The sequence below is a fragment of the Mesoplodon mirus genome (assembly GCF_964341445.2).
Source record: "Mesoplodon mirus genome assembly, chromosome: X".
Taxonomy (NCBI): Eukaryota; Metazoa; Chordata; class Mammalia; order Artiodactyla; family Ziphiidae; genus Mesoplodon; species Mesoplodon mirus.
In genome coordinates, this window is record NC_138981.1 from 119,161,862 (window position 1) to 119,186,663 (window position 24,802).

Sequence of the window (24,802 nt, forward strand, 5' to 3'; positions counted from 1 at the left end):
TAGATAAAGAAAATGTGTTACATACATATGTGATGGTTGATTTTATGTGTCAACTTGGCTGGGCTATGAGATGTTTTACCAGAAAGCTGGTAAAACATTATCTTGGGGTGTGTCTGTGAGGGTGTGTCTGTGAGGGTGTCTCTGGAAAGGATTAGCATTTGAGTCAGTAGACTGAGTACATAAGATCCCCCTCACTGATGCGGGCAGGCACCATTCAATCCCTTGAGGTCCCTGACAGAACAAAAGGCTGGGGGAAGGGCAAATTCTCTCTCTCCTTGAGCTGGGATGTCCATCCCCTCCTGCCCGTGGACATCGGAGCTCCTGGTTCTCAGGCCTTCAAAGTCCAGGACTTACACCCCCCGACCATCCACCCCACCCCCAGGCCTTCGATCTTGGAGTAGGAGTTATATCATCAGCTCCCCTGGTTCTCAAACCTTTGTACTCAGACTGAATTACACCATTGGCTTTCCTGGTTCTCCACGCTGCAGATGGCAGACTGTGGGACTTCTCAGCCTCCATAACCACATGAGTCAATTTCTATAATAAATGTCCTCTATCTCCATCTCTCTATATATAGATATATATATCTATATAAGATATATAGATATAAGATATGATATATAGATATCTTATTGATTCTGTTTCTCTGGAGAACCCTGACTAATACAATATACAGTGGAATATCATTCAGCCTTTTAGGAGGACATTCTGACACATGCCACAACATGGATGGACCTTGAGGACATTATCTTAAGTGAAATAAGCCAGTCACAAAGAGATAAATACTATAAGATTCCACTTATATATAAGTTCTCTAAAATAGTCAACTCACAGAAAGAGAAAGGAGAATGGTGGTTTCCAGGGGCTGGGGTAAGAGGGATGGGGAGGTAGGTGTGGCTTCATGGGTAGAGTTTCAGTTACGCAGGATAAAAAAGTTCTGGAGATTGGTTGCACAACAATGTGAATATACTTAACACTACTGAACTGTGCACTTAAAACTGGTTAAAGATGATCAATTTTCTATCACGTTTATTGTATCACAATTAGAAATAAAATTTTTATGAAGGATCATGCTGTAAAGCTACATGGTACATTGTCTTGAACCTCTACTCCAAGAAAAAGTGGTTATGGTACACAAAGGCCCCAAACAGTTTAGCTTGTGTAGAAATACCCTACTTCATCTAATGAAAGTTTCCTCACCTAATGTAATAAACAGGAAAAAAAAAACAACGTTCAGCTCTTTTAGTCACAGGTAAGTACACTGGTATGAGAGATGAACACACTTTCAAAAACTGTTCTTGCCTTTGTGGGGAAAAAACAATACAGGGAAGTTTTATTTAGGTCACAGCAGTTACTGTAAACATCTCAAGGAAAGCTTATTAATAACAGCCACCCACAAAGAACCTGGTTTCAACCATGGAATGTCAAGGAGTCAGTGGAAGGAAGACTGGGGGAGAATTTGCATGAATTTTGGAAATCAGAATGTTAGCATCTTGTTGTAGTTGAATTCGGATTTAGAAATAGCAAATAGAACCAATATTTTAAATTTGGAATTGGGACTAGATGATGTGTGAAGGGCTTCTGGCTCTAAATCATAAAGACTGATTGCTTACTTGATTTAAAAAAAATCAGGGAAACATCCTAAATATTTAGGCCAATCCTTGATTCTGCTCCCAGTAGAGTCAAAGAGGCCACCTTTACTATCAATGTGTTCACACAGAAATGCACTGGGCTAGGTCCGTTAATAAGTTGCTTTCTGGCCTTGGAAGATCACTACATCACTGTGGGCATGATTTCCCTCTTCTCTCTAATGGGAAGGTTGGGCGAAATGGTTACTATGGTCCCTTCCAGCCATTATAATCTCTCATTAAGAACCTTGGAAGTATGAGAGGGCAGACAGCAGAAGCAAGAAGAACTACAGTCCTGCAGCCTCTGGAACAAAAACCACATTCACAGAAAGATAGACAAGATGAAAAGGCAGAGGGCTATGTACCAGACGAAGGAACAAGATAAAACCCCAGAAACACAACTAAATGAAGTGGATATAGGAAACCTTCCAGAAAAAGAATTCAGAATAATGATAGTGAAGATGATCCAGGACCTCGGAAAAAGAATGGAGGCAAAGATCGAGAAGTTGCAAGAAATGTTTAACAAAGACCTAGAATAATTAAAGAACAAACTCTTAGAAGAATTAAAGAACAAACAAACAGAAATGAACAATACAATAACTGAAATGAAAAACAAACTAGAAGGAATCAATAGCAGAATAACTGAGGCAGAAGAACAGATAAGTGACCTGGAAGACAGAATGGTGTAATTCACTGCCGCAGAACAGAATAAAGAAAAAGAAATGAAGACAGCCTAAGGGACCTCTGGGACAACATTAAATGCAACAACATTCACATTATAAGCATCCCAGGAGAAGAGACAAACAGAGGACCAGAGAAAATATTTGAAGAGATTATAGTCGAAAACTTCTCTAACATAGGAAAGGAAATAGCCACCCAACTCCAGGAAGTGCAGAGAGTCTCAGGCAGGATAAACCCAAGGAGAAACATGACGAGACACATAGTAATCAAGCTGACAAAAATTAAACACAAAGAAAAATTATTGAAAGCAACAAGGGGAAAATGACAAATAACATACAAGGAAACTCCCATAACGTTAACGGCTGATTTCTCAACAAAAACTCTGCAAGCCAGAAGGGAGTGGCATGATATATTTAAAGTGATGAAAGGGAAGAACCTACAACCAAGACTACTCTACCCAGCAAGGATCTCATTCAGATTTGACGGAGAAATCAAAAGCTTTACAGACAAGCAAAAGCTATGAGAATTCAGCACCACCAAACCAGCTCTACAACAAATGCTAAAGGAACTTATCTAAGTGGGAAACACAAGAGAAGAAAAGGACCCAGAAAAACAAACCCAAAACAATTAAGAAAATGGTCATAGGAACATACATATCCACAATTACCTTAAACATGAATGGATTAAATGCTCTAACCAAAAGACACACGCTGGCTGAATGGATAAAAAAACAAACAAACCATATATATGCTGTCTACAGGAGACCCACTTCAAACCTAGGGACACATACAAACTGAAAGCGAGGGGATGGAAAAAGATAGTCCATGCAAATGGAAATCAAAAGAAAGCTGGAGTAGCAATACCTATATCAGATAAAATAGACTTTAAAATAAAGAATGTTACAAGAGACAAGGAAGGACACTACATAATGATCAAGGGATCAATCCAAGAAGAAGATATAACAATTATAAATATATATGCACTCAACACAGGAGCACCTCAATACATAAAGCAACTGCCAACAGCTATAAAAGAGGAAATCGACAGTAACACAATAATAGTGGGGGAGTTTAACACCTCACTTACACCAGTGGACAGATCATCCAAAGAAAAAATGAATGAGGAAACACAAGCTTTAAATGACACAATAGACCAGATAGATTTAATTGATAATTATAGGACATTCTACCCCCAAACAGCATATTACACTTCCGTCTCAAGTGCACATGGAACATTCTCTGAGACAGATCAGATCTTGGGTCACAAATCAAGTTTCAGTAAATTTAAGAGAACTAAAATCATATCAAACATCTTTTCTGACCACAACATTATGAGATTAGAAATCAATTACAGGGAAAAAACATAAAAAACACAAACACATGGAGGCTAAACAATACGTTACTAAATAACCAAGAGATCACTGAAGAAATCAAATAGGACACCAAAAAATACCTAGAGACAAATGACAATGAAAACATGATGATCCAAAACCTATGGGATGCAGCAAAAACATTTCTAAGAGGGAAGTTTATAGCAATACAAGCCTACCTCAAGAAACAAGAAAAATCTCAAGTAAACAATCTAACCTTACACCTAAAGGAACTAGAGGAAGAAGAACAAACAAAACCCGAAGTTAGTAGAAGGAAAGAAATCATAAAGATCAGAGCAGAAATAAATGAAATAGAAACAAAGGAAACAATAGCAAAGATCAATAAAACTAAAAGGTGGTTCTTTGAGAAGATGAACAAAATTTATAAACCATTAGCCAGACTCATCAAGAAAAAGGAGATGACTCAAATCAATAAAATTAGAAATGACAAAGGAGAAGTTACAACAGGCAGAAATACAAAGCATCTTAAGAGACTACCACAAGCAACTCTATGCCAATAAAATGGAAAACCTGGAAGAAATGGACAAATTCTTAGAAAGGTATAACCTTCCAAGACTGAACCAGGAAGAAAGAGAAAATATTAACAGACCAATCACAAGTAATGAAATTTAAACTGTGATTAAAAATCTTCCAACAAACAAAAGTCCAGGACCAGATGGCTTCACAGATGAATTCTATCAAACACTTAGAGAAGAGCTAACACCCATCCTTCTCAAACTCTTCCAAAAAAGTGCAGAGGAAGGAACACTCCCAAACTCATTCTATGAGGCCACCATCACACTGATACCAAAACCAGACAAAGATACTACAAAAAATGGAAATTACAGACCAATATCACTGATGAATATAGATGCAAAACTCCTCAACAAAATACCAGCAAACAGAATCCAACAGCACATTAGAAGGATCATACACCATGATCAAGTGGGATTTATCCCAGGGATGCAAGGATTCTTCAATATATGCAAATCAATCAATGTGATACACCATATTAACAAACGGAAGGAGAAAAACCATATGATCGTCTCAATAGATGCAGAAAAAGCTTTTGACAAAATTCAACACCCATTTATGATAAAAAACTCTCCAGAAAGTGGGCACAGAGGGAACCTACCTCAACATAATAAAGGCCATATATGACAAACCCACAGCAAACATCATTCTCAGTGGTGAAAAACTGAAAGCATTTCCTCTAAGATCAGGAACAAGACAAGGATGTCCACTCTCGCCACCATTATTCAACATAGTTTTGGAAGTCCTAGCCATGGCAATCAGAGAAGAAAAAGAAATAAAAGGAATACAAATTGGAAACGAAGAAGTAAAACTGTTGCTGTTTGCAGATGACATGATACTATACATAGAGATTCCTCAAGATGCCACCAGAAAACTACTAGAGCTAATCAATGAATTTGGTAAAGTTGCAGGATACAAAATTAACGCACAGAAATCTCTTGCATTACTATACACTAATGATGAAAAATCTGAAAGAGAAATTAAGGAAACACTCCCATTTACCATTGCAACAAAAAGAATAAAATACCTAGGAATAAATCTACCTAGAAAGACAAAAGACCTGTATGCAGAAAACTATAAGACACTGAAGAAAGAAACTGAAGATGATACCAACAGATGGAGAGATATACAATGTTCTTGGATTGGAAGAATCAATATTGTGAAAATGACTATACTACCTAAAGCAATCTACAGATTCAATGCAATCCCTATCAAATTACCAATGGCATTTTTTTACAGAACTAGAACAAAAACTCTTAAAATTTGTATGGAGACACAAAAGATCCAGAAGAGCCAAAGCAGTCTTGAGGGAAAAAAACTGAGCTGGAGGAATCAGGCTCCTGGACTTCAGACTACACTACAAAGCTACAGTCATCAAGACAATGGTACTGGCACAAAAACAGAAATATAGATCAATGGAACAGGATAGAAAGCCCATAGGTAAACCCACACACCTATGGTCAACTAATCTATGACAAAGGAGGCAAGGATATACAATGAAGAAAAGACAGTCTCTTCAGTAAGTGGTGCAGAGAAAACTGGACAGCTACATGTAAAAGAATGAAATTAGAACACTCCCTAACAAAAATAAACTGAAAATGGATTAGAGACCTAAATGTAAGACCAGACACTATAAAACTCTTAGAGGAAAACATAGGAAGAACACTCTTTGACATAAATCACAGCAAGATCGTTTTTGATCCACCTCCTAGAGTAATGGCAATAAAAACAAAAATAAACAAATGGGACCTAATGAAACTTAAAAGCTTTTGCACAGCAACAGAAACCATAAACAAGATGAAAGGACAACCCTCAGAATGGGAGAAAATATTTGCAAATTTATCAACAGACAAAGGATTAACCTCCAAAATATATAAATAGCTCATGCAGCTCAATATTAAAAAAAACAAATAACCCAATCCAAAAATGGGCAGAAGACCTAAATAGCCATTTCTCCAAAGAAGACATACAGATGGCCAAGAAGCACGTGAAAAGCTGTTCAACACCACTAATTATTAGAGAAATGCAAATCAAAACTACAATGAGATATCACCTCACACCAGTTAGAATGGGCATCATCAGAAAATCGACAAACAACAAATGCTGGAGAGGGTGCAGAGAAAAGGGAACCCTCTTGCACTGCTGGTGGGAATGTACATTGATACAGCCACTATGGAGAACAGTATGGAGGTTCCTTAAAAAACTAAAAATAGGGACTTCCCTGGTGGTGCAGTGGTTGAGAATCCTCCTGCCAGTGCAGGGGACATGGGTTCAAGCCCTGGTCCAGGAGGATCCCACATGCCGTGGAGCAACTAATCCTGTGCTCCATGAATACTGAAGCCCGTGCACCTAGAGCCCACGCTCCTCAACAACAGAAGCCACCACAATGAGAAGCCCGTGCACTGCAACGAAGACTAGCCTCCGCTCACTGCAGCTAGAGAAAGCCTGCACAGCAACGAAGACCCAACACAGCCAAAAATAAATAAATAAAATAAATTTTAAAAAAAAAAACTAAAAATAGAATTACCATATGACCCAGCAATGCCACTACTGGGCATAAACCCAGAGAAAACCATAATTCAAAAGGACACATGCACCCCAATGCTCATTGCAGCACTATTTATAACAGCCAGGGCATGGAAGCAACCTAAGTGCCCATCGACAGACGAATGGATAAAGAAGAATTGGTACATATATACAGGAATATTACTCAGCCATAAAAAGGAACGAAATTGGGTCATTTGTAGAGACGTGGATGCATCTAGAGACTGTTATACAGAGTGAAGTAAGTCTGAAAGAGAAAAACAAATATGGTATATTAACGCATATATGTGGAACCTAGAAAAATGGTACAGATGAACCGGTTTGCAGGGCAGAAATTGAGACACAGATGTAGAGAACAAATGTATGGGGACCAAGGGGGGAAAGTGGCAGGGGCAGGGGGATGGTGTGATGAATTGGGAGATTGGGATTGACATGTATACACTAATATGTATAAAATGGATGACTAATAAGAACCTGCCTTATAAAAAAATATATAAAATTCTAAAAAAACAAACCTTGGAAGTATGGTGGTGATGGTCGCAGAACAACGTGAGTGCACATAATGCCACAGAACTGTACACTTTAAAAAAATCACTGTATATTTTCCCACAATAAAAAGTAAAAATAAAGATTTTTAAAAAGAACCTGGGAAGTGAAAACAGCCACTGCAAGCAATAGCCTATAATGAAAACTGCAGGAAGCCCAACTGCTTCAACAAGAGACCTCTAGCCTTGGCCTTTATTTCTTTATTTTTAATGAAGTAATCCTTGATCCGTAAAGAAACATTCAGATACACCAGAGATGATGCTATGAAAAGAAAACCTTTTCATGAAACAGTAAGTCCTTCAATATTGCAACGACCTCCACATTCACCATTTGAATCCAATCTGTATATATCGGGCTTTCAGAAACCGAGCCTCTTCTCTATCAATATGGTCAAGAGAGAGGCACCCTGGTCAAAACCTCACTCCCAGTAAACCAAGCAACTCAACTCCTGGCTCAAAGGCAGGAGAACAAGTTTATTATCTTCTACTGGGTTTTCAGATCCTAGGGAGATGCCTTTGCACTAAAAATCAATACAAGATTTTTCAGCGGATTCAGTTTTGTCACTTGCCTGGAGACAATGGCCTCAGAAAAGAGGACGAACTGTCTTACTTCCCTTTCCTCCCTTTCTGTGTGCACTGCCGTTTAAAGACATGCTCTTTGTTCCATAAACTCAAAGATTGCTTTTATGTCCAGTGGGGTAGAGACAAAAAGCTGTGTTTTTTAAGTGGTGAAATCTGTCAAAGTCCCAAAGGCTCTTGTGATACAAATCGGGTCGTTCTATACAGCCTGAATCCCCAATTCCACAGGGGAAATAAAAACCATTTATAACTCAAAGTAACTAGCAGTAATAGGTCAATGCACCTGACCGCTCATGAACCAGTGACAGCGACACTGCTGGCTGCCTGGGGGAGACCAAGTAGGGATGCGTCTGAGCCTGGCCCAACCGTCGCAATCCCACCCCGCCCCACCTCCTGCCACGTACAGGCAGGAAAGTGGTACCAAGAAGGGGGAATGCCCTTGCCCACCCGCTCTGGACTGGCAAAGGATTATCTTAGAAGTGGCACTTTCCAGACCCTTATCCCCCCACATGAAGATCCATTGAGGTCCAGCCCCCAGAAGGGTCAAAATACCTGCTCACTGACCTCCACCATTCTCACAGCTATGCTGGGATGGCCAGCTCTGGATGGCATCCCCAAAGCTCCCTCCCAGCCCCGCCCTCTCTGGAAGGGCCCAAGGCTTTGAAATTCTCTTCCTGGAAGCAACAGAAAGAACGGAGGCCAGCCCGACAAGAGAGAAAGAAGGAGAAAGAATGGAGAAAGGAGGCTTCCAAACAGAACATCTGCCTATGGAGGATGAGCAGGGCTGAGAAAACTGAGGATCCAATGCACACAGTTCATGAACGACAATGCTGGGCACAGAGCTCAGGGCTATTTTTGGAGATACTGAACCCTCTGAGAATCTGCTGAAATCTATGGATGCCACCACCAGAAAAATGCACATTTACAAATAATAGCCAGGGGTCCTTTGATGTCTCTAGGACAATGTTTCCCCAACTTGCTCAATGATAAGAATCACCCAGATGCTGATTTACAATTCACAGTACCAAACTCTCTTCCTAAAGTTCTTTGTCAGCACTGTCAGGGGGAGGGGAGGTTTTTTTTTTTTTTTTTAACAAACCCTACAGGTGACTGTTAACTTCCTGCAAGCTAGAGAAACACTGCTCAGGAGCAGTAAGCCCCGTAATTGGCTGTGCATTCGAATCACTTAAGGAGATTTATAAACCATATGGGTTCATAAGCCCCATACTCAGATCTACTGAGTCAAATTCTCATGGTGGAGATGTATGTGGTGGAAGGTGGTGCTGATACCCAAGCAGGTTCAGGAACCTCAGCTCTAGTGGTCCCTGGACCAAAGATGAATAACCCATGTCCAACTTCACCCAGGTTTCCTCCCTGGTAGTTTGGGCTGGCCAGGGCCCGGGGGCCCGGATGGCTATTATGGGCACCAGGTCACTCACTCACTGCTTGACATATCACCAACATGGGACAGAGTGCTTTGTACACTGAAAGTCCGGTTCCTCTAAGTAAACCTGTAAAATATCAGCTCCATGAAAGCCAGGATGATTATGTGTTCTGCTCACTGCTGTCACATAGGAGGTTCAACAAATATTTATTGATAAAGTCATGGATGAATTACTTAATACATGAATTAGTAGAGTCAACACTCTGTATCCACAAATTCCACGTCTGTGGATTCAACCAACTATGGATCTAAAAAACGTTTTTTTTTAATTCCAGAAAGTTTCAAAAAGCAAAACTTGAATTTGCCCCAGGCCATCAACTATTTACATTGTATTTACAACTATCTACATGGCATTTACATTTGCATTAGGTATTAGAAGTAATCTAGAGATGATCTAAAGTCTCCAGGAGGATGTGCATAGGTTATATGTGGATACTACACCATTTTATATAAGGGACTTGATCGTCCACGGATTTTATTTTGGTATCTGGGGGTGGGGGGTCCTGGAACCCATCCCCAGTGACAGTATAACTAAAATCCATTAAATTGGAGTATGACTGTCAGACAGATGTGTGAATTTCTAGATTTATTTCTATGGCCAACAAGCCCTTTAACAAGAACCCTCTAACTTGAATAATCAATATGAAAATCACTACTATTTTAATAATATTATCAATATGACCATTGACCAAATTCTATGTTTGTTTTTCACACATTATCTCATTCTATCTTTAAAACAGGCATGTGAGATAAATATAACTATCTCCATTGCGAAGAGGCTTAGAAAGATTATTTGTCCAAGATCACACAGCGACTAAGCAGAGGAACTTATATGTGAACCCAAGTTTCTAAAATCGATGCTTTTAACCATGCAGCCACTTTTACCTGGAAGATGGCCCACTGTAAAGTGAAAATTATACCCCAAATCAAATTAGCAATATTAAATCCAGATGGATTGTTGCTGTCATTCTAAGGGCTTCTGATATGGTCTAGAGTTTCAAAAGGTACAAGAGCATTTAAAGAAACCTAGGAAGGATGCTGAGTGTGATGGTTAAGTAACACATTTACTGAGTACTGTATCTCTTTTGTGAAAAGGGCCCTTGAGGAGGTTTAAAATCTAGTTGGGGAGATAAAACATGAGCAGATGAAAAATACATCATCAGAGTTATCCAAAGTAGTCCACGGACACTGCCAGATGGGTAACCGAGAAGCCCAGTGCAAGGGGTAAACAGATCCTGTACGGAGGGTGGGAGAGAGGCTTCCTGGAGGATGTGGGTTAAGCTTGGACATGAAGGATCACAAAATGTAGAAATAATAGGTAGTAGAGCATTCCAGATCAAGAAATGGTAAAGAGCTGGAGCAGAAAAGTCAGTTTGAAGACAATCCATAAGCAATATATTGTTTATGTTAATTTTCATTATATCATTATGATCATTATATACGTCCACTGTAGAGAAAATAGAAGATATGAATAAACATACATATATATATACATCCTCTATACATCTTCTATAAGCCAACCACCCAGAGACTCCTTTTGATATATATTCTTTCAGGGTTTATTCTAAGCATATTTGTGTGTGTATTTATTTAGACATATGCATATTTGTCTACATGCATTTAATTTTATATGTATAAATTTATACATGCATATATGTATCTTTATATATGCACAGGTTCATATATATATGTTTATAAAATACGAATAATGTTTGTGGTGCCCAGTGAGAAAGATCAAGGCAGCAGAGAAAAACTTTTCACAACCACAGGCTCAAAATGACCCTCTCTCCTTTGTCACCCCCAAATCCACACCCAGGGCACGCACTAAAAATGATAGTGTGGAAGATTATTTAATGACATAGAAAAACATTCTAACAGGGTGTTGAGGGGAAAAAAGCAGGTGATAGTATCTATTGTGTAATCCCACACATGTACTTAAAGATGTATACGTGTGTATTATAAAATTCAGAGAAAAAAGACTGGAAGGAAAATCTCAAAAAGAACCTGGGAGTACAACCCTTGAGGGATATTTTCTTCTTCATACTTTTATGATTTTCCCAATTGCATGCATTATTTTGTAATCTGAAAAAAATCGACACCACGAAACATAGCAATATTAAAAGCAGACAAACTCAAAACGGTCAGGGGTGTTCTGGTCAAGATGCATCCTAGGTTTTTTACACAGCTGAAACCGAATTAACATTGACCAGAAGACAGAGAAAGCAAAGCACTTCTGTTTGGCCAAGACCTGACTTCCAGGCTTTGAAGGGTATCCGCCTTTGAGGAGCCCAGCGGGAGGGTCAGGCGAAGGCAGGGCAAGGACGCCCTGATCGCTAGAGGGGGGTCGGCGTCAGGACACTCTTCCTCCGGCCCCGCCCGCCGCCACCATCTTAACGCTGCCTCCCACCGGCTGCAAAGCGCCCGCGGTCTAGACCTCCAGGCCATGGGCTGCCCCCGGCGCCCCGCCCCCTCGGCGGCGTCCCCACGCGAGCGAGCCGGGCCGCCGGCACCCGGGGCCGGTGGGCAAAGCACTCGGATGCCCGCCGCCACCGCCGCGAGCAGCTTTGTCATGCCCGGCGCCCAGCACTTCTTCGCCAAGTTTCACCTTCCGTGACACAACTTTTCCGTGTTTCTTTTTTCGGCAGCCGCCGCATCACGAGGCTCATGAGCACACAGGTTTGTAAACAACCCGCCGGCCGGATCCGCGGCGACTGAGGGACGCCGGTTAACCGGGCCGTTCGGCGCTCCCGCCCGGGTCCGAGCTTGTCGGGCCCCAGTTAGTTAGTCGGAAAACAAACGCTCCCGGGAGCGAGAGCCACGAGGAGCGCCGGCCCCGTTTCCAGGAGAACCGCTCACATTGTTCTCAGGGCTCCGAAAACCATGCGCAAATCCAAGAGCTCTTGGAAGTCTTTTCAATAAGCCCCCCAAGGGAAGAGGCGAGCACACACACGGAGAATCAAAGGCAAAAGAAGCAGGTCAATTCACAGTACTTTCAAAGTCGTGGTTGAAAGAAGATTCTTAAAATAGCTATAGGCATATTCAAGAACTGCGCTCAGCCTGCCTTCTTTAGCTTGTTTACTTCTACTTTTAACAGCAAGATAAATATTTGAAGAACTCGATCAGTTTACTGACCCCCAGTGCAAGAGCAGGAGACATGCTACCTACATAATTTAGAGGGATTGTTTTGAGAACTGGGTTTCACATTTGTTATTAAACCTACCTATAACCACGCGATAGACTCGTCACTGTTCATTACGGCTGTTAAACCTAGGTTCTGCAGCACCAGAGTAACACTGCATGAGTCCTAACTTTGAGAACTATAATAATGCTCGTTCAAGGAGTATGTCTCTGTTAACAAGATATATTTTTGGAAATATTATCTAACTGAAGGCAGCATAAACAGTATAAGAAATAAAGCTCGCACTTTATTTTTCCATTTAAAATGAGTTATATAATAAGTAGTGGAATGCTTCTTCCATGGAGCTACATGTTAAGTGGGCGGGGGATTTCTTTTACTGAAGTTATAGCTATCAAGGGAGAAAATCCAGACATGAGAATCCTCCAATGAGCCCAGCATACCCTAAGGAACCCCATTCACTTAATGAAAACCACTGACATCTGTAGACAAGAAAAGAAAGGGGGCAGGAGAGAAAAGGAGGGAGGGAGGGAAGGAGGAGAGGGTGGGGTTGAGAAAGAGAAGGGAAATGAGACAGATGATTCTGATGAGAGGCAGACTGAAAGCATATGCCATGTAATGGAAAAAATAAAGAAATAAACAATTGGGAGTTTTACCCAGTTGTGAACTAAGAGGAAGTGTAATCGATAGAACACAGGTGAAACAAGCTCCCAGACTCAGTTCTGGGGAAGAAATACCATTATTTTCAAACTGACAGATGCTTACAGCTTGAAAGTCAGACTCATGGCCAACTGAGGGGAGATGCACTTTGGAAAGTACAAGTGAGAATGTCCAAGGCCAAAGAGGAAGGAAAGGGCACCCCTAAGGCTTAAGGTAGGACTGGGTTTCTCTCATCCTTGCGGGGGCGCAGCACAGTGCCTGAGATAGATAAGTCACTCAAGAAATCTGTTCGGAGATCCTTTGGCTGCACAAAGATCACAGCCGTGGAGCAATCACGCCTGTATAGGCAAACTCTTCCTAGTCATGTCCACGTTGGCAAACGGCAAGTAATTTGGTCCTTGTGCAAACCTGGATTAGAAAAGAATCAACTGGGCTTCCCTGGTGGTGCAGTGGTTAAGAATCCGCCTGCCAATGCAGGGGACACGGGTTCGAGCCCTGGTCCGAGAAGATCCCACATGCCGCAGAGCAACTAAGCCCCTGTGCCACAGCTACTGGTCTCAACCCGAGACTGTTTTCTCATCTGTCAAATGGGAATAATAGTAGTATGTATATCTATCTTGGATAGCTTGAGATATTTCATGTCAATCCCTGGCATATGGTCAGTGCTCAAAAAAACTATTGCTGTTACCAAATGCAAGTTCGTGTGCCGACGTCAGAGTTTGGGGCACAGAACCCCAAACTCCACAAAGGGCTTCAGCAAAGCATTTTTAAAGGCCAAGTGAGGAGGGTGGTCACAGGGTGTGCGATTAGCTCATGCACAATTCTCTTGATGGTGAAGTAACAGGGCGATTAACTTTAATCAATCCTTAGGCGCCAGGTCTGGGGGCTCCTGATCATCAAGTAGTTAACTTCTTCCATTGCTGGTGGATTTTAGCATCTGAAAAACTCAGGAAATATGAATGAGATACTACTGCCTGGGTATGTCAGAGAGGAACTACAGCAGAGGATATGGGGGAGGGGTCTGTCCCCAGCAGGCCCCGTAGGGTCCCGCTCGGGTTACATTATTTTTAAGACCCCCAACCAAAATTACTTCCCCATCCTATCTAGATGTCAGAAACTCAACCACTGACGTTAATTCCCCGGAGTTAAAGCGCTGCCTCTGGCAATCCTTAGTTCAATGCTAGGCGCTGTGCCAGTAATTTGGGACCCACTAGCTGTGTGACCTCGTACAAGCTACATCATCTCCCTCAACTTCAATTTTCCCATCTCTAAAGTCCATAAATACTATTCACTATTTCATTTGGCTGTCATGAGGATTAAATGAGATATATATATATAAATGCATGTCTAGTAAATAGTAAGCGCTCCATAATTTAGAAGCTACTATAATAATGATAACAATAATAACTATGATCATTGTTGTTATTAAGGATGAATAAGACGTAGCCCGGCTTAAAGGAATTCCCTACCCTGCCTAGATCATTCAACAAATACTCCTTATGGGCTGCCAAGTACAAGACCCTGTTGAGTGCCCCAGGTTGGGGCAGGGTGGGGGTCTTCCAAGAAACCAGATGCCAAGACAAGAAGAAGGGCTGTCAACCGGGAAAAGAAGCATGCTGACCGGAGAGGAGGCTAGGTCTCAGGGACCAAGAGTGCATCCTGCGAGATTCCATTTCCATTCAGTTCAATAAAGGGAGAACTAAAATATGATGACAGAAATCAAAATAGTAGTTGCCTTTGAAGGGGGAATGATTAGAAAGGGACACAAGAAAACTTTCTGGGGTGATGAAAATATTCTATCGTGGGTGTAAACATTTGTCAAAATTCATGGAGATGTACACCTAGGATTTGTTCATGTTGTATATAATCTTCAATTACACAAAAGGAAATTGGGTTCGTACCATTTTTTTAATAACTCTTTTATATATAATTTGGCTTCTGACCAGGCCTGCCTTTCACCAGAAGATTTCTTTCTTCCCAGGCCCTACTGACAGGGTCCATAAAGGACAGACATGTATACCTGAGAATTCCTTTGGGCAACAGTGATTGTCCAAACTAAATCTGAAGTCTCTGCACAAGGCTGAGAGCAGGCAGGCCAACCAAAAACCTCAGCTCAGCCCAGCCCCAATGCACCCCCTGGAACGTCAACCTAAACCTTACACCGACATAAGCCAAGGGTGCTGCCAGAGTTTAAAAGACTCAGCAAGGACACCTACTACCCTCTGCCCACTGCCTGTGGGGAGGGTCTTAGCCAGTGACACTAATACCATTTCCATTTGAAAATCAATGCTAAATGTAATTTACAAGGGCAGAGGCATGAGTAGGGCATGAGAGCTGCTTAACAGTAATCTCAATGTACAGTAATTGTAATTTAGGCTTAATGTTTATTACAAACCCAGATCCCTAATAAAACAGTCCTTCACATTTCCGTTATGCCCCAAGAATCAAGAACTTATCTCTTTTCTAATATAAAACTCCCATTTTCAGGATTAATACCCTGGAAAACAAGTCTTTAGAGAAAAACAAATGGCCATCCAATTCAAGGAGAAATTAGACCTGCAGGCTGGAGTGGGGGGGCATAATGATTACTATTTCACTTTCTTTACGAAATTAGTGCCATTTACCCAGAAATCCACACCCCTAAGAAATGTTTCATCAAGATATGGCTTTCGCCAAAGTGATAAAATGTCACATTTTAAAATGTCAGAAATCTCATTCAAGTGAGTTTGTAGAACTGGTATATCACAAATAGATAAGCTACACCTAGAGTTGGTGAGGACTGACTAGGATGAACCACGCGACACAGGACGACGAGCCTGAAGTCCTCTCCTCAGCCTGTGCTGAGAAATCCTGCTGCTAACGTGTCTTCTGGATCCTCTGGATAGGGAAACATAAATGGGTGGCTGCAGACAATGATTCATGCAGACATTTGTCTTCTCTGCTAATTGCTTAAGCTATATTTATGTGCCCAATCTTCGCATTCCAAAGACCACATTAAGCTTAGCACGGTAATAGACATGGAGGATCCCCTCCACCTGCCACACTTGAATTCATGGGAGGTTTTTTCTCCCTCTTTGAATTGTTTAATCTTGGCAATTATCTTATATTCCTTTCAAATTTCTCAACTCCAAAAATACAAGCCATAATGAAGCAGACACTACAAAGCCCTTTTATTGGATATATTTGAAGAGCTGCAACACATTCCGGTTGTTCTGTGTTGATTGTAATTCCCAGAATGAGGAGTTGATTTGAACATAAAACAGCACAGCTGCAAAGAGACCTGGAATGTTAACAGTTTCCTCTCCCTAGTGACTGCCTCACAAATCAGCCCTCCAGCTTACCACCCAGACCCTGACTCCATGCTCATCCTGCAACATCCTTTCGGACTCCAACCTTCCTCACACCTCCAGCCCGAGGATGCATCCTAACACCTGGTAACAATTTGAACTGTACTGGCAAGAGACTTAGAGGAAGTAGAGCTAAGAAGATACAGCACCCCTAACCTGCATCCCACTCCTGCTCCGGCCTGTCAGTGAAGAAGCTGCACACCATTGGAAATAATGACGAGGATTTGGGGACACTGTGCACTCATCTTCTGCACCTATCCCCAAGAACAGACCAACGCTTCTGATTAGAGATCTCCCTGGCCACACCCCCTCACTGAGGCTGTGATCACCATCTCGGCCACGGAAGCAAATGTGGGGCTTAACACACTCCATAATACCGTACTGGTCCATGGTGACTCATGCACCAGGTGAAAAAACAAGCCCCTATATGAGTAATAGGGAGATTATGATTGCTAGTTTTTTTCTCTCTCTCTCGTTTTTTTCCCAATTTATTTATTTATTTTGGCTGCGTTGGGTCTTCGTTGCTGCGCACGGGCTTTCTCTAGTTGTGGTGAGCGGGGGCTACTCTTCGTTGCGGTGCGCGGGCTTCTCTCACTCCGGTGGCTTCTCTGGTTGCAGAGCACGGGCTCTAGGCGTGCGGGCTTCAGTAGTTGCGGCACACGGGGTCTCGGTAGTTGTGGCTCGCGGGCTCCAGAGCGCAGGCTCAGTAGTTGTGGTACACGGGCTTAGTTGTTCCGTGGCATGTGGGATCTTTCCGGACCAGGGCTCGAACCCGTGTCCCCTGCACTGGCAGGCAGATTCTTAACCACTGAGCCACCAGGGAAGTCCCTGACTGCTAGTTTTTAAATAAGAGGTCACCAACATCATGACTTCCTGTGGGTGAAATACCTCTAAACACCTGCTTCGCCTGGCCCAAGTCTGAGAAAGACACTTGACGGAGACGATTGCAATAATCCACCAAGACCAAGATGAGCTTTTGTAATGGCCTTCCAGGTTCAAGACTTGATACGCTGGCTGCCTGACCACAATTCCTTGTCCTTCTTAGGTATGGTTAGAGAGGCTACTGGAAAAGGCCAGGAAGGGAACTGGAAGAGGCCAGGAAGGGAGCTGAAAATGAGCTGCACCCATAAATGCACGTGTGCAACGTAATCTGTTACAGCAACAGCTGTGCAAGTGGCTGGCATCTCAGACTATGCGTGGAGCTGTCGTCCACTGCCCAGCAGCCAGCAGAAACCCAGCCTGACGTTAGTGCTGGCCGTCTCAGAGAGAACCCACAGCCCACGTGGCCTTTAAACCTGCCCAGATGTGATGGCTCTCAGGCTAAGCACAAGGGAAGGGGTTGCTGAAAAAACACACCCAAACCCAAACCCAAACTCCAACTACCAAACCAAATAACAGTTGTTGTTTTTTTTTTTTTTTTGGATACGTCACGCGGCATGTGGGATCTTAGTACCAGGACCAGGGATCGAACCCGTGCCCCCTGCAGTGGAAGCGCAGAGTCCTAACCGCCGGACCGCCAGAGAATTCCCAAACCAAATGACAGTTTTGAAATCGAGAATTGGCTAGGACTTTCACTCAATCTACAAACGATTTGGTTTTATCTGTAACAGGCTACACAGTCTCCGAATGCCACAGGAACACGGTTGCAGTAAACCAGACACAGCCTTAACTGCGTGCTTTTCCAACAGAGAACTGCTGAAAAGATCTTATGTGACAAGGTAGAGAAGAGAGTCAAAGCTAAGTGAGTATCTGCTTCAACAACCAAATGTTATTCTTCCCTGAAATGGAAATAGGTCCTCCGGTTCAGGACCTGAGTGCCCTAAACTATATATTCATCTACCAATTTAATAGTTTATGCATGGGACTTCCCTGGAGGCACAGTGGTTAAGAATCCGCCTGCCAGTGCAGGGGACATGGGTTCGAGCCCTGGTCCGGGAAGATCCCACATGTCGTGGAGCAACTAAGCCCATGCGTCACAACTACTGAGCCTGCGCTCTAGAGAAGCCCACACACCTAGAGCCCGTGCTCCACAACGAGAGAAGCCACCGAAGTGAGAAGCCCGCGCACCGCAACGAAGAGTAGCCCCCGCTCGCCGCCAACCAGAGAAAGCCCACAGGCAGCAACGAAGACCCAATGCAGCCAAAAATAAATAAATAATTTTTTTAAAAAAGAGTAGGAGATGTTAAAGAACTTAATCTAAAAAGTTTATGCAAAGCCTAAATACACAAAAGATGATTTGCTGCTCAAGAGGACATTTTAATACTTTCAAACACAATCAAGATTCCCCTCCCCCCTCCCAAAGAGGACAGTCTCTCTTGTCTGGCTATGTTACTCAACAAGGTTATAGAAAACATCATTGTCCATCATTGGTCTTCACCTCAATGAGTTGAAGAACATCATTTAAAAAGACAAAGAGCAATTTATATGCTCTGAAAGCCATATTTCATTAAGCAGCACAAACTGACTAATTACCTGCTACCTATGCTTTAGAAAGTCTAGAAACACTGTACTCTGTGATAATCTTCTATGCAGTTATGATAGGCTGTGAGCAGCAACCCCAGGTGATGGGGTGGGAGGCCGAATTTAAACGAACAGTAGGCTCTGAAAACAGATTATGAAATTCATTCAAACTGTTGCTAAATTTTGACTTGATTCAATCATTTGTCACACCATCATTCAAAATTAAGTGTGTATATTCAAAGTACCTAATAAATGTTCAATCCTGTATCTGTTGCACAGAGTGTGCTCCTGAGTCACTTAGCTTTAAAAAATCCAAAAATGACCTATACATAGGAAATCTGTAAATAACCCAACCTCTCCATGAATATGGTCAGTAAACTTTATTAGCTAAAAATATAAATAGACTTGGTATCTTTCATCTCTAACATAAAAAGTAGTCTTTAAAATTTAGTCACACAAGACTTTTAACATATTTACCTGAAAGGGTAAAATACCAAGGGCTACTAGGCATTCACTATTTTGAAAATACTCTATATTCAACAACCAACAGAAAGGCAGAAATGGGATTCGGGCTCTTAGCAGCCATAAGATTCCCATCTCCTCGGGAAAGTAAGCTCCCTTCTTAAAAGTTGTCTTGTAAAATGAATTTATTCTAATTACAACCATAATTCCAAATGCTAATTACACAATTCATACAGAGAGGTATTCGGTTTCAAATGTCCTGACTCAACATAAGAAAATGTTATGACGTACGCCTAGTAAAAATTTTCATTATCGAGTGACAGAAACCTGTCCTAATGTTTCCAGACTTCTTACTCCGTTCTGGACAATTACAAATTATATTCCTAGAAGAGCATCTCATTTTCTGTGAATGAATTTGGTTTTAGGGTCCTCCCAAAGGTAGCCTGAAATAAGCCTGAGGTAACCACCTGATGGAAATCAGGGACCAAAGTTCGAGAAACAAACTTGAAATACTCCCAGATGCAGAAGGGGAATCACTTGCCTAGGTCAATTTGGTGCTACCATCTCCAATTGTATTCACCTGTCTGGGCCCTCAACGGAAAACAAAACCTTCTAACGACCCGGAAGTCACGGAAGTCACTTTCTCTTATCATACGAACGCCTAATTAAAACGCACAACAATTAGGAAAGCTCTGGAAAAGTGTAGCAGGAGTTCTACTTTCCGGGTGACCGTTTCAATTAATCTGTGCGCCTCAAACAGCCTGCGGCTATCAGTGGGTCCGAAGGGAGTGACCTCTAGCCTTGAGGCAGGCCGATGGCAACACTGACCCTTAGTACAGCAGATCTAAACGCCCCACAAAGTTCTGGAGCCTCTCGTCGGCGCTTCGCCTAGTTGGAAGAGAACCGGCTCCATTTAGAAACAAGGATAAAGGCCCTGAGCTGAAGACTTTGACAACTTTCCGCGGGGGAGGGCTGACGCTGCCCTAGAATCTCCCAGGAAAGAAAGCTCTGAGAGATGGGGAGAGGCGAGAAGGAGATGAGAAAAAGGAAGAGGGAAAGGAGTGGGAGGGAAGGGAGCCCCAGGGCTCAGGAGGAATCGGGGCCCCGTGAACGAAGGCTGGGGCTCCCCCCACTGCAGCCCCACTTCTGCAGCAGCGTGGACCCAGCGTGGGTCGCTGCAGCTCAGCGTGCCTGGGGCCCTCCGGGCCGGTCCAGCCCACTCCGGCGTCCGCTCTGTGGCCATTCCGGACACTTGCACCTAAGGCACCTGCCGTTTCCCCACAGCTCTACCACACCCCCTCTTCTGTGCCTCTCTCTGAACCCGGCTCTCCAAGGATGCTGTCTCCAGCTTACATTCCGGAGCTAAGCCGGGCCCTCAGCGAGGCCACGGCTAGGACTGGTGGGGGTCGGGGGGACGCCCCTTCCTTCTCCCAAGTTCTCCCGGGCCTGAGCCCTGCTCCGCTGCACCTCCCCAGCCCGCCGGTGGGAGGCCCGAGGCCAAGAAGCGCTCTTCGGAGGACCGGCGGCCGGGCGCCGCGGGCCAGGTGGCTAAACCCCCCAGAGTGGAGGGAGGGGACTCTCCCCTCCCGCGGGGACCCGCTCCTGCTGGTCAATGGTACCAAGGGGACAAGAGCCTTTGTTCTCCCGGGGCTCGGCGAGGCTGCGCTGCTGACGCGCAGCGCGGGCGGCGCCAGGGCACTGGGATCGCTCACTTTTGCACGCGGCGTGTGGAAGGTTGCAAGCTCCTGCCTTCTGGGGAGGGGACGTAGAGAGTTGGGGAGCAGGGGGCGTGAGGGGGAAAGGAGCGTGGGGGGAGGGGTTGTGCGTGGCGGCCAGGCTCTTTGTTTGCATTGGGGGCGGGGAGAAGGGGTGTTGAAGGTGGATTCGAGCTTGGGTTCTAAGAGTGGGGCAGATTCCTGAGTATGTCACCATGTTGCACCCGCGCAGCACACATATGCACACTCGCGCACACGCACACACAGGCACTCGCACGGAGAGGGGGCCGGCCGGTGGCAGGCAGCGCTGTTCCCGGCGCTCGGGGCTGCAGCAGCTTCGTCTGCCCGCAGCGCCACCCCGGTGCGTCCAGAGGGGAGCGAAGAGGCTGGAGGCACTCGCGGGGCGACAATTCCACGAGGAAGGAGGGAAAGTGGTGCAAACCCAGGCCCCGCAGCGGCCCGGCCCCCGCCTTTCTCGCCGGGGTCGCAGAGGTCACGGGCAGCTTAGGCTCCGGGAGGCAGGCCGGGAGCCGCCGGAGGGCGGCGCGCACGCGAGCGGGCGAGGGAAACCAAGGGAAGGGAAGCTGGCGGACTCGGCGGGCGGGCTTACCCTTAGAAGCATCTTTCTCCTCTTTGGGTTTGGTCACCTTTCCACTCATAGATCCCAGCTTGCTTGACAAGGTTCGGCCAGGAGACGGAAGTCCTCGCCGAGCGGGCCGGACTTGGGAGAGTGCTTAGGGCGGCAAGTCGCGACCGCGAGCTCCCCTCGGTGTGGCTCCGGGCAGAAGCCGCTTTCCCCCAGCGCTGCCGCCGCCGCCGCTGCCTACGAGAGTGGGGAGGAAAGGAGAGGGGTGAAGGAGGAGCCGCTGCCGCCGTCGCCGCCGCCGCCGCGAGCCCGAGCGGCCGGCCGCGGGAGGAGCCGCTCGCCTGGCTCCAGAAGTGCAGAGACAAAGCGGCGCGGCGCCCCCTCCGCGCCCCGCGCCCGCCGCTCCTGCCCACCCCCGCCCGCCCGCGGAGAGCCGCGCTCGCCACCCCCGGGGCCGCCGAGAGGTGCGGCTGGGACTCCCCGGCTCGGCCGCCGGCCTCCCGGGGCTCCGCGCCGGCCGCTCGCCGGGCCGGCGCGGGCCGCGAGGGGAGTTGCCTGGGTGGGCTGCCCGCGCGCCGGCGGGCCGCTTCCCCCGCCTCTCCCCATCCGCTGCGGGCCGCCAACTCCATCAAGATAAAACCCCGAGGAAGGTTAAAAAAAAATCAAAACAAAGACGAAAATATTCACTTAAAAATAACGAGCCTCTCCGAAAGGGAAATGTTTGAACATGTGATGAGCAACGTGTGAGCCTGTTACACCGCAGAGCCGCGCAGCTCCTCGCCCGCGGAGAATCGAGAGGGGAGGGTCTCCTCTTTCTTTCTACTGAACCAATTTTCAGGTTCCTGTAATTTTGCAAAAGGGGGGTCCCGAGCTGCTGGCGGGCGGAGGAGCGGGACGCGACGGTCCTTACCTGCTCTCTCCGTCTCCCTACACCCACACCCCCTAGGAGCTCGCCCGCTCCCTCGCTTACGCTCTCCTTCCAAAGAACTCTCGAGTCCCGGAGAGCCGCGATTCGGCACGGCGGCGCATTCTATATAAACGACAAGGTGTGGGCACGCGGGGGGCGGGGGCCGGCGGGGGGCGGGGCCGGCACAAAGCCGCCGGCGGGCTGTAGTAAAAGGAGAGCTCGGCAGGGGCGCGCCGACGTCAGCCGCCGGGTGGCAAAACCCAGGCGAGCCCAGAGGTGTGCGGGCGAGCGTGTCAGCCTGGCGTCCCCCGGCCCCTCCGGGGCAGGCAGGGCCCGCGGACGCCGCCGGAGCGGACTCGCACTGTCGGCTGCCGCGATCGAAGCCCGGCGCCCCCCGTCCCCCACTCCCCACTCCCGTTACCCCCTCTGATCCCGGCGCCCGCCTTCCCCGCAGCGCTGCCTGGGCCCGCGCTGGTCGCCACCTACACTTTGGGGACTCCGCTGTTGGCAAGTGCCTTCACCGAGCGGTGGAATCTCAGTCCGGGAGTTGGCGACTCCTCGCCTCCGGCCAGCTGCCCAAGTTGAGACAGCCGGACTCTCCGTGAGAAGGGCGCGCTGGGATCTGGGTGTCAGTAGGGCAGAGAGTGAAACTGACCGCGGCGGCTGCCACCTCCCACCCCACCCCCACACCCGCACGCAGGCCCCTCCTCCTAGGGCTGGTCGCTCTGGCTGGCAAACTAGGCGCAGAGTGCCCACCACCCGGGATGGCCAACCCCAGACAAACGGAGTGAGGTGGGACTGGGGGCGAGTGCTGGAGAGGGATTAAGGGATCGACACGTCGCCTGGTGGGGCACGCTAGTGACAAAACAGGGAACGTCCCTGAAGATTTGAACTAAAAGGAAAACTGCTCAAGAGAGGGGCGGATGGGGAAGAAGAGAGAGCCTGGGAAAGGGAAGGGGGGACAGGGTGGCTCTGGGACATCCTGGGAAACCCTTTCCACGATGGCTCTTTCTCGGCGCACGGATACCCGGAAGCCCGGCGCTCTCTTGAGGGACTGGGGTCGCCGCTGTCAGAACTTGGTCCTCAGAGCGGTCCATTAATCAGACCATAGGCTCCAGCCTGGCGGTGGAGACGCGGCAGCGACTCCCATGAAGAAAATCCGTTTCCCCTTGTCCCACCCAACTCCACCCGCTCCCTAATTCGGTTTCGTTAATGGCATTAAACCAGGCGAAGAAATTATATAGATGGATTAGTCCTACTGAATCCCAGGCGGTGACTCAATTACAAGAGCCTGCTGTGGCTTTCAAGACCAGGAGAGTGGGCTGCCCCTGCCTCCAGCCCGGGTCTAAAGGTCGGCAATCCTCTAAATTCAATTTGCAGCCTCTGTCCTTGGTCTGGGAGGAACTCCAGGCCTATTTTTTCTTGTAAATAATATCTAATAATCTGGAGGTTGATGACACAATGTGATTATCCAACCCAAGTTTAGATCATTAGTATCAGTACTCTGGGAAAGAAATAATTTCTCTTCAAATGACCGGAATTCAAAAGGGGTGGAAACTTGGGTGGGTTTAGAGGAAAGATGAAGGGGAAAAGGGTAAAGAGTCCTCAGTTTACACCCGATAATATCAGTTACTATGGATTTAGCACCTACCCTGTGCCAAACAGTGTGCTAAATGCTTTACATCATTATCTTATTTCATCTTCACAGCAGTCCTAGGAAGTGTTATTTCCATTTTACAAATGAGGAAACTGAGGCTCAGAGAGGTTAAGTAACCTGCCCAGAGGTCACACAGCTCGTAGTGGTGGAGCCTGGATAAAAAACTAGGAGCGGGCTTCCCTGGTGGCGCAGTGGTTGCGAGTCCGCCTGCCAATGCAGGGGACACGGGTTCGTGCTCCGGTCCGGGAAGATCCCACATGCTGCGGAGCGGCTGGGCCCATGAGCCATGGCCGCTGAGCCTGCACGTCCGGAGCCTGTGCTCCACAAGGGGAGAGGCCACAACAGTGAGAGGCCCGCGTACAGCAAAAAAACAAAAAAACTAGGAGAGCCAGGATAGGAAACCAGGTGGGACTGTCTTTTCCTTGCTCTTCTATTAGACCACATGGTCTCTCAACACTCCTTTCAGCCTGTTAAAAAGAGGGGGGAAGCACATTTTCACCGAACCTATCTGCCAATCTTGAACCCCTGCCTTTTTAAATTCCCTTAAC

The 24,802-nt window shown here is 45.8% G+C and overlaps 1 protein-coding gene across 2 annotated transcripts in view; it reads right to left on the bottom strand.

The window, feature by feature from the left end:
- The window catches only part of FGF13 (fibroblast growth factor 13), a 508,169-nt gene extending 485,012 nt beyond the window's left edge, over positions 1–23,157 (bottom strand). Inside the window, exons 1-2 of one of the 2 annotated variants that reach the window (XM_082610486.1) lie at positions 23,084–23,157; positions 21,715–21,927 (exon numbers count right to left, since the gene is read on the bottom strand). In XM_082610486.1, coding sequence (XP_082466612.1) covers positions 21,715–21,763 — 49 coding nt within the window. In that variant the 5' untranslated portion in view covers positions 21,764–21,927; positions 23,084–23,157. Of the gene's footprint in view, positions 1–21,714; positions 21,978–23,083 lie in introns of those variants that run through there. The other variant, XM_082610485.1, reaches the window with a different exon arrangement.
- Positions 23,158–24,802: the final 1,645 nt, after the last annotated feature.